Source organism: Zootoca vivipara, chromosome 12, assembly GCF_965207765.1.
Source record: "Zootoca vivipara chromosome 12, rZooViv2.hap1.1, whole genome shotgun sequence".
NCBI classification, from domain to species: Eukaryota; Metazoa; Chordata; class Lepidosauria; order Squamata; family Lacertidae; genus Zootoca; species Zootoca vivipara.
In genome coordinates this window covers 45,588,018-45,598,583 of record NC_142595.1, presented here as the reverse complement: position 1 = coordinate 45,598,583, position 10,566 = coordinate 45,588,018, and the positions used below count along the sequence as shown (strand labels likewise).

Here is a 10,566-nt window from a genome sequence, read left to right as displayed (position 1 = left end):
TGTTCCACTGTTGAACAGCTCTCGCCATCAGAAAGTTATTCCTGATTATTTTCTGTTCAGTTTTCATGTTAATGTCTGCAACATGTAGGGCAATACACCGAAAGTCATTCACATGATAATAGATAATAGATGATAGATAGATAGATAGATGGTGATAGATATGATAGACCAGTGTTTCCCAACTGGTGGTCCGCGGACCCCCAGGGGTCCGCGAGCTATGCGAGAGGGGTCCGCAAGACTGGGACTCTGGCGAGGCAAGATGGCGGCGCGGAGCTCCTAAACTCGACGAACGTGCTAGCGCCGCCAAATCAGCCCCCAAACAAGCAGAAAACCACGCAAACCGCAGCCGCTGCTGCGTGGGAGCCGAACCCTTCCCCTGCGAGCCCACCCGCCCACCGCCCGCCCGGCCGCCGGCCGCCAGCGCCCGCTGCCTGCGCCCGCTGCCTGGGACTCCCGCGTCTGCAGGGGGGCGTAGTCAGCCCCCTGCACCAGCCCCTCCCCGTCGCCGCATCATACCCCTCTGCCAGCCAATAGGGCTCAGGGGGCGGAGTCCAGCTGCGGCGGGAGAATCTTTCCAGCTTCTTGTTGGACTTCCGGCGAGGCATTATTGGCGCGCGCCGCGGCGGCACCGAGCTCCTGAGGGCAGCCAGCGTGTTCGCGCTGCCCGAAGGGCTCCTGAGCCGCTGAGACCGCCGCCGCCGCGTGCATTCTTGGCCAAGTGAGTTGCGATTTATACCTCATTGATTTCAATGGGCCTTAAGCATGAGTTGGATTGGGATAGCTGATTGTGAGGGTCCTTTATTCTACGGCTACTGCTTTAGTTTAGTATCTGAGCAGTACAAGTTAAAACTTGGTAATTTAATGAAATTAGGGGGCCTTTCACACCTCTTTCCTATATTGCCTTACTCCCTATAACAGGGACAAGTAAATAAGTATATTTCTCATTAATATCAGTTCTGTATATGTTCAAGTCATGAGTCCATCCATATTAGCCTGCAGATTTTTCTCTAAAAGTCTGCAGGAAAATTCACATTTAAACATGAATTTTTTTAAAGGGCCTTTCTCTCAAAATGCACATTTTAAATGTTATTTGCTGTCCAAATACAGTATGCATTTCAAGTACATGTTGTTGATGTATTTATTTTTTTGGTGGTGTTTGAGCCAAGAGCAGTATTGAAAGATTTGGGAACTAAACAAGCCAGTGGTTAAATTGGAACTGTACATTATTTCAATACTTGCATTTCAAAACAAGACCAGGGCAGGCTAAATCCTGTGTTTTTGACAGAATTACAAGCCTGGTAGATGAAGGGAATGCTGTGGATATAGCCTATCTTGATTTCAGCAAGGCCTTTGACAAGGTGCCCCATGATATTCTTGTAAAGAAGCTGGTAAAATGTGGTCTAGAACTGAAAATTAAAACTAACTGTATACTGATGGAGTACTCTGTTGTAACTAAAAAGACTCTTAATTTGGCTCTCACTTTTTAATTTTAGGATTAGGAATTAATGGGGGTCCTTGTCACAATAGCGGCTCGATGAGGGGTCCTCGAGAAAATTTTGTTGGGAACCCCTGTGATAGACGATAGATGATAGATGATAGATAGGCTATGGGAAGCAGGTGTGAGGCTCTGACAAGGTCCTAGAGCCCTCAAGCCTCCTCCCCAAACCTTAGTTAGCACTTTCCCAGCTTTGGGAAAGAGGTGGGAGGTAGTGCAAGGTCTGTGGGTGGGGCGCCAAATTTTGGCCTCACACCAGGACACCATAATACCCAACTTCACCACTATTGAGAGACTCAGGTCTCCAGGGCAGAATAAGATATCTGTTATTAATGACAGAGATGGAAGAATGCTGCCCTGCAAGAGGGATACATCTGAGTGGAAGGGGAGTCTGTATCACAGTGGGATGTTCCCCTGAAGTCTTGCTTCCAATACAGCATTGGACTTCAAAATAACACATCTGCAAGAATGAGAAATGTTCTCAGGAAGTTGTACCACTGCATTGTTCTTCAGCACCAAAGGCTTTTAGCAACAGAGAGAATGACTCTGGTGCATTTTGTTTTGACTCAGCATGAGTGAGAGGAGATGTAAGAGCACTCATAATCTTGTTTGTCTACTTGAAACTTTGATTAAACCCCTGCATCCTCTCTAGTGTCAAATGTCAGAGGGAAAGGGGGGCTTAGACTACAGTTTACTCCATTGGATATGGTTTATTTCATAGCCTATGACATGCTTCCATTGTTTTTTCATTGAGATGAGGATTTTGTGGGATTATGGAGCAGTATTTTTTATATTGTGGATGCCATTCCCTTGTCATGTCTTGTAGAATAATTAAAGTTCACTATCCCCTTCTCCCCCATTCTATCCCCCCTTTCTTTCTCACTCCCCTCTCTCTCCCCCCGACCTTATACCATATACACCATTAAAGTCTCACTTTGAATATAATTGATCTGTAACCAGGCTTTATGACCAGAAAACAGAGATGATGTACATACTCTTTTAACTCAAGAAAATCTTTAATAAATATATTTTTTTAAAAAAAAATGTCAGGGGGATAGAAGTACATATTGAGCACCTTGGTGTTCATATGACAAAAATTGTATAAAAAAAGATGCAGGACAACTATTGGTAGGGAAAGAGTTCCACAGTCTAAGGCAGGGGTGTCAAACTCAAATTCATTGGGGGCCGCATCAGCAGTTTGGTCACCCTCAAAGGGCCGGTTGTATCTGTAGGACTATGTGTCCACTCTTTATTATCATAAATTATTGTCACTGCATTCAATTATTACTGTTTTTTGTAATAATGTAAGTAATAACTAACATAGTCAGAATAATGGCAAGTAGATATTCAAATGTACAATTATTGTACAATTTATTGAAAAATGATTTTTGGTAACTGCACTGGGTGGTGGAGGCTCGCTAGGGTTTCATGCAGGAGCTTTGCAGAGCTACTGGTACCTGGAGATGCTGGGGTCTTTCTGCATGCAGGACAGATGTTCTGCCAGTGAGCCACCACCCTTCACCAAAGGGACTGGCTGAGGTTGACTCACTGGAGCTGTTCTCCTGGTTCCAGGGTTTAAGGGCCAGAAGTATAAAGCAGCATCCTATGTTTCTGAGGAGAGGGAGAGGGAGGGGAGGAGAGGGAGGGAGGAAGGAAGGAAGGAAGGAAGGAAGGAAGGAAGGAAGAAGAAAGAAAAGAGGGAGTGGGAGGGAGAGAGGAAGGAAAGAAGCGAGAGAAAGAATAGTAGGAAATAAGGAAGGGAATAAAGAAGGAAAGAAAGGATAAGAATAAGAATGAGGGAGAGGAAGATAGATGGGAAGGACGGAAGGAAGGAAGGAAGGAATTAAGGAAGAAAGAAAGAAAAGAGGGAGCAGGAGGGAGAGAGGAAGGGAAGGGGAGAGAAAGAAGAGTAGGAAATAAGGAAGGGAATAAAGAAGGAAAGAAAAAGAAAGAGGGAGAGAAGACAGAGATAAAGAAGGAAGGAAGGAGAGGGAAAGAAAAATAAGAACGAGAGAGAGGAAGAAAGAAAGGGAAGGGGGGGTCGCCGCCTTGATTCAGCGCCAGAAAAGAGCGCGAAGGGACCCAGGGGCAAAAAGCATTTCCCGTGCAGCGTGAGGCAGCGGGTGTCCGTTTTAGGAGACGTGCGTAAAGCCTCGGAGTTGCACGTTCGTGAGGCTGAGCCGCTGCTGAGCTCACGTTCATGAGGCTGAGCCGCGGCAGGAGGAGGAGGAGGAGGAGGAGGCTTGCCAGGTAGGTGCCCAGCAGCGCCGTACGGAGAGTCCCGAGCCTCTGGGACGCAGCAGTGCTCTGTAGCACTTTGAATCCTCCTCCTCCTCCACGCAGCACTGCTGGGTGCTTTGTCTGTGCTTCAGCAGCAGCAGCCGCCGTTTCCAGGCGCCGAGCCGTGGCAGGAGGAGGAGGATTCAAAGTGCTACAGAGCACTGCTGCGTCACAGAGGCTCGGGACTCTCCGTGCGGCGCTGCTGGGCACTGACCCGACAAGCTGTCTCCTCCTTCTCCTGCTGTGGCTCGGGGTGCTCCACGCAGCGCTGCTCCGGCCGCCTTTCTACCCCCCCCAGGCCCCAGCTGTTCGTTGGCGCTTTGTCGGCGCGGCGCTTCAGCAGGAAGGTCCCGCTGCTGGGTCCCACTGGCTGGGGCACTCGGCAGGCCACATGACGAGGTCTGGTGGGCCGGATTTGGCCCCCGGGCCTTGTGTTTGACACCCGTGGTCTAAGGGATGCCACAGAGATTTGTCTCTGCTGGGCCTGTATCACTGCATGCTTCTTATTAATTTGTTCCTGTTAATTCTTGATGTCTTCTTCCATTTGGAATTTGAGTGCATACTTTGAAGAACTTGCATAATCAACAACAAGTATCATGGGATTTCCAAGTTTACTGCACCTCCCATGAGAAGAACAGCAACTCATTAGTGCATTTACATTTTCCACTGGCAACTTTTGGCTCAGCTTGAGTTTCAGCGAAATTGGATTGCAGCAGATAGTTTTAATAAGTGACATTCTAAGGAGATAGACAAATGAACTGGACTCCAGGAGAAGGCATTTATTATTATTATCTCCTAGTTTTTTTCATTGAAACAGTTCTTCTGGGTTCCTCCATAGCAATCAACAACAAACCTTTCTAATGGAGGAATCCTTTCGTCCATCACCACTCAAGTTTCAAATATTGTTGGGGGATATTTCTTAAGGTATGTGATGGCACGTCTATTGATGACTACTAGTCATAACGGCTGTGTACTACTGAGTAACAGTTGCTGCTACTGAGCTCATGTATTTTCCATAATATCCTAACTAGACTAAAGGATGTCGAGAGACAAAATATTGGGGCAGTTGTAAACAAATTTGCTCCCCTATATTCTATGATTTAAATATCCTAGATAGCAGACCCAATTAATAATCCCAGCCCAACATAGGGCTTTTATGTTGGCCCGTCTGAATGTCTTTCCCTCTGCATTGGTCAGCGGAAGATATCAAAACATTCCTAGAAACAAGAGATTCTGCAGATATTCTATGAATGTCCCGGACACTGTAGAGCATATTCTCTTTCATTTTCCATTGTATAATACGCTCCGTCAACGTGTGCTGTCCCCTCTTTTGGGTGGTCTGGAACCCCAGCAAGGTGAAAGTGTGGGATTCTGCCTATCTGACATTGACCAAAGGGTAACGGCGGGGGTAGCCGAGTTATTGGTAGCAGTCCTCCAAGGAGCAGGTTAACAGGGAAAACCCCAGATTCTACATATAATATATACAGTATGCAATCAGTCTATGTAGCCAACTGCTGCCTTTTAAATATATATTTCAAGGCTCTTATATGTGGTTTTCTCTTTTATGGTTTTATTTGTAAAATGCCTAATAAAGGTTTGATAAGTAAGTAGTATTTCTTGTGGACTTCCCATGGCCATCTGGGTTTGCCTTTGTGAGAGCTGGATGCTGGACTAGAAGGGGCTTTGGCCTAATCAGTAGCCAGGTTCTTATGAAATTTATAAGAAGAAAATAAAGTCAAAGTTGGCCTTGCTTGAAACGATAGTGCAAATATTACATATACATAAATCTGTGCATCACATTTAAAAATTATAGGTAGACATATGACCTTTGGGTTCTACCACATCTGTATCCTACCTTTTCTTCAAGGTTCTTTGGGGCTTCTGATGGGCTCTCTACCACCGATTCCTTATCTCTTAACCCTTTGACATTATTTTAGGAAGAGTGAAACATGCCAGCTTTGTTGATTTGTACTGTAGACTCTTAGGCATTGTAATTATGTCTAAACTTAAAAGCATAGGGACAAGCCAACTAAAGCGAACAATTTCATTTAAATTCAAGTTACAGGTAGGTAGCTGTGTTGGTCTGACGTAGTCAAAACAAAAAATAAAAGAAAATTCCTTCCAGTAGCACCTTAGGTAAAGGTAAAGGAACCCCTGACCATTAGGTCCAGTCGTGACCGACTCTGAGGTTGCGCGCTCATCTCGCATTATTGGCCGAGGGAGCCGGCGTATAGCTTCCAGGTCATGTGGCCAGCATGACAAAGCCGCTTCTGGCAAACCAGAGCAGCACATGGAAACACCGTTTACCTTCCCGCTGTAGCGGTTCCTATTTATCTACTTGCATTTTGACGTGCTTTCGAACTGCTAGGTTGGCAGGAGCTGGGACCAAGCAACGGGAGCTCACCCCGTCACAGGGATTCGAACCACCGACCTTCTGATCAGCAAGCCCTAGGCTCAGTGGTTTAACCACAGCGCCACCTGAGACCAACTAAGTTTGTCATAGGTATGAGCTTTCGTGTGCATGCACACTTCTTCAGATACCCAGGTATACCCAGATACTTCAGGTATCTGAAGAAGTGTGCATGCACACGAAAGCTCATACCTATGACAAACTTAGTTGGTCTCTAAGGTGCTACTGGAAGGAATTTTTTTATTTAAATTCAAGTGGTTTTCAGGGGTTATGCTGCTGCTAAACTTTGTGATAGAAGCAAAAGAGACTTACTAGATCAATGAATCCAAAGGTGATGTTCTATGGAGAACAGAAAAAAAACAAAGGTGCTATTTCTGTGTTGGCGCATAAATGGGGGGGGGGCAAAAATCTGCATTAGGTCAATGTAGCTTCATGAGGCTTTCCAATATGTTAAAAAGTACCATAAAGACTTATGAGTTCTCCAGAACTCTTCATCAGGCTTGATGACAAGCAAAATGGAGGTGGATGGAGTTAGCTGGTGGTTTATGTTGACTTCTGGAACAAGAAACCAAATGGTTTGCCAATACCTTATACATTACCCATTGCATCATTTCATAGGAAATATTAAGCAATATACTTAGCTATCCCCAGTTATGATGATTAGGCTGGACAAATTATTTAAACTGATTGGATCATGTTTTAATAATTTGCAAAACAAGAAAGAAATAAGAAATCTGTAAATATTTAAAACAGAAAGGAGAAGGATTTATTCCATCTCTGACCGGCTTGCTGTTATATATTTATATCCATCCAATAGTAATAATAATAATAATAATAATAATAATAATAATAATAATAATAATAAATTTATACCCCACCCATCTGGATGGGTTTCCCCAACCACTCTGGGCAGCTTCCAACAGAATATTAAAATACAATAATCTATTAAACATTAAAAGCTTCCCTAAACAGGGAATCCAAAGGAACATTGTAATTTTATATAACCTTGCACTATTACTATGGGGACTTGAGTGGCACTGTGGACTAAACCACTGACCCTCTTGGGCTTGTTGATCGGAAGGCCAGCAGTTCAAATCCATGTGACTGGGTGAGCTCCCGTGGCTTTGTCCCAGCTCCTGCCAGCCTAGCAGTTTGAAAGCACACCATCACAAGTAGATAAATGGGTATCTCTGCAGCAGGAAGGCAAATGGTGTTTCTGTGCACTCTGGCACTCATCACAGTGTCCTGTTGCACCAGAAGCAGTTTAGTCATGCTGGCCACACAACCCAGAAAGCTGTCTGCGGACAAACGCCAGCTCCCTCATCATGAAAGCGGAGATGAGAGCCGCACACACAGTCAAATTTGACTGGACTTAACTGTCCAGAGGTCCTTCACCTTTACAATGGGTTTAATTGTCCTCATTTTGCTCCCGATTTCTATCTGCCTCAAACTCATGAAACTTCCTGTATTCCTGCAGGCATTTTAAAACAGAAGAAGCCATGAGATGTGGAAATCACACCGTGGTGAAAGAATTCATCTTAGTAGGTTTTCCTGGCATCCAGAAAGTGAAGGTTCTTGTGTTCCTGACCATGGTGGTGACCTATTCATTAACATTAGTTGGGAACTTCACGATCATATTCCTAGTTTGGAAAGATTACCGTCTTCACACCCCCATGTACTGGCTCCTTTGTAACCTCTCCTTCTCAGGAGTCTGCTTCACCTCTGCCATTGTCCCGAAAATGATGGTGAACATGATCACAGATACTAAAGTAATCTCCTTCCTGGGCTGCATGATCCAAATGTACTTCTATTTCTTCTTGGGAACTTGTGATTACATTCTGGTGGCTGTTATGGCCTTCGATCGATACGTGGCCATCTGTAATCCATTGCGTTATCCCATCATCATGAGTGGCTGGTTCACATTCCAGCTTGCTGTTGGGACTTGGCTGGGAGCCCTTCTGTCTGTCCTTTCATCAACCATTGTCTTGTTCCAGCTCCCATTCTGTGGTCCAAACGTCATTGACCACTACTTCTGTGATATCATCCCAGTGTTGAAGTTAGCCTGTAGGGACACAACTGCACTTGAGTGGCTGAGCTACGTGTCGACTGCCATTGTAGTGTTGAGTTCACTGCTGTTAACATCGGTGTCCTACCTGTGCATCATCGCCACCGTAGTGCGCATCCCATCCGCCACTGGAAGGCAGAAGGCTTTTTCCACCTGCACGGCTCACATCACATTGGCTTCTGTCTTCTACGGATGCTCCATTTTCATGTACTTGCTGCCAGAGAAAACCCATACATCAGGGTTTTACAAAACTGTGGCTATTCTTCATACTGTGGTGACTCCTTTATTTAATCCATTCATATATACACTCCGGAATGAGAAGGTGAAGGAGGTAATGAAAGACACTGTAAAGCATATATGCTTACTTGGAGAAGAAAAGTAGAGATGGGGGCAAGAGTTGGTCTGCCTTTCACTGCACAACAACCTGTTGCTGCCCCAAATTGTTTGAGGATCAGAATGAAACTCCTAGTCAGGTTATACATTTCACCAGATGCACAAACAGTACAGATGGAAATACTCCCCCCCCCCATGTTTATTTTACCGGTGAATGCATTGAAAACTGTGTATTTTACATTGGAAGTGCACAGAATGCATGCAAAATGCACACAATGGAACAGGAGGATGCAACAGAACAGAATGGAAGAGAACAGAGCTGCAATTGTGTTCCAGTGAGACTGAATTGGGGTGGAGTTAGCTGCTTAGCCCAGCTCTAAAGGGAAGTAGTAAATATATGCCTACAATCAGTTTTGCTGTACGGATCGACAGGCACTGGCACCATGGAGTTTGTTTCCTCGTGTGGCCTGCTTGTTCCAAAGTCTCCTGTTCCAAATATGCTTGGTTGAATGGTTTGGCATGATGGCTTCCTAGTCCATTATCAGCCCAACCAGCCTTGAATGCCTGTGGATAAAATTCATGGGTACATTGCGGCAACCAATGTACAGGGACACTGTGCATAGAAAGTTCAAGGGAGGGATGGTTGGCACATCAGCTCCTATCTTCCCAGGGCGGTTAACTGCTCCAATGGCCAATTTTACAATGATTGCTATACATTAAAGCTACTCCAAGAGGTTAGAAGCTGTAGAGCAGGGGGATAAAGGCAGTTCTCAGGCAACATTATAATATGTGGATTGTTTATCCATTTTTGTAAAAGAATTGGAATAGTTAGGATAGTAAATGTGACTAAGGAAGTAAAATAAAAAATAAAAACCCAGGGGACACCAATTTATGTGGTAGGTAAGGTAAAGGTAAAGGGACCCCTGACCATTAGGTCCAGTCGTGACTGACTCTGGGGTTGCGGCGCTCATCTTGCGTTATTGGCCGAGGGAGCCGGCGTACAGCTTCCAGGTCATGTGGCCAGCATAACAAAGACTCAAGGAACGAGGCAGTTGACGGACCCATTGTTAAAATCATGTTTATGGAAGACAATCTTACTCAGCTATGAGTGATCGCCAAAGAAGAAGAAGAAGAAGCCGCTTCTGGCAAACCAGAGCAGCGCACGGAAACTTCGTTTACCTTCCCACTGTAGTGGTACCTATTTATCTACTTACACTTTGACGTGCTTTCGGTTGGCAGAAGCTGGGACCGAGCAATGGGAGCTCACCCCGTCGCGGGGATTCGAACCGCCAACCTTCTGATCCTAGGCTCAGTGGTTTAACCCACAGCGCCACCCGCTGTGGTGGGTAGATGATCTAAAACTAACAGCAGGGCTTATGTGGATGCAGACAGCAAACAGAGAACGCTGCAGAGAACTTGAAGAGGTGTATATCCAAGGATGGAGGTGAGGTGCAGAGGAGGAAGAAGAAGATCCATTCATTTCAACGGGTCTGCTGTGAGTAGAGCTAGCTTTGGAGACAACCTTCCCGGTTGATGAGGACCTTCTGGCAAGCTTTTATTTCATGAAGCAGACAATGTTTTGTTTTGTTTTAGTTTAAACTCTGTTTTCCTGGAAATATTTTTGTTCAGGGGTGGGTAAGGGCAGTTGACTATTTTCCAGAGCCTCAAGAATGGTTGTTGTTGTATGTTGACTCATTTTGAAAATGTTTTATGATTTTTAAGTGCTGACTCCATCTTCTGTCACCATCACTCAGTTCTTTTATATTGAATTGCAATGATATGCACTGTGGTATGGTATTGTAAAACAGCCTGAGTGGTGTGGGTTGGGTTTTTTGCTTCGTTTTGTTTTTGTTTCTTTTTATATATTAGGATGGCAGGAAACATATGTATCAGCTAAATAGTTAGACAAACAAACTCCCTCTTTCTGACTCCCATAAGTAAAACCACTTGCTCTTAAACCGTTGCTCATTCAAACAAGGAATG

At 44.9% G+C, this 10,566-nt stretch overlaps 1 protein-coding gene across 1 annotated transcript; it reads left to right on the top strand.

The window, feature by feature from the left end:
• The first annotated feature begins 7,684 nt into the window (after positions 1–7,684).
• Positions 7,685–8,632, top strand: LOC118095698 (olfactory receptor 6M1-like). The gene has a single exon (XM_035136931.1). It carries the CDS (start codon positions 7,685–7,687, stop codon positions 8,630–8,632), a length of 948 nt encoding a protein of 315 aa, XP_034992822.1.
• The last annotated feature ends 1,934 nt before the right edge of the window (positions 8,633–10,566 follow it).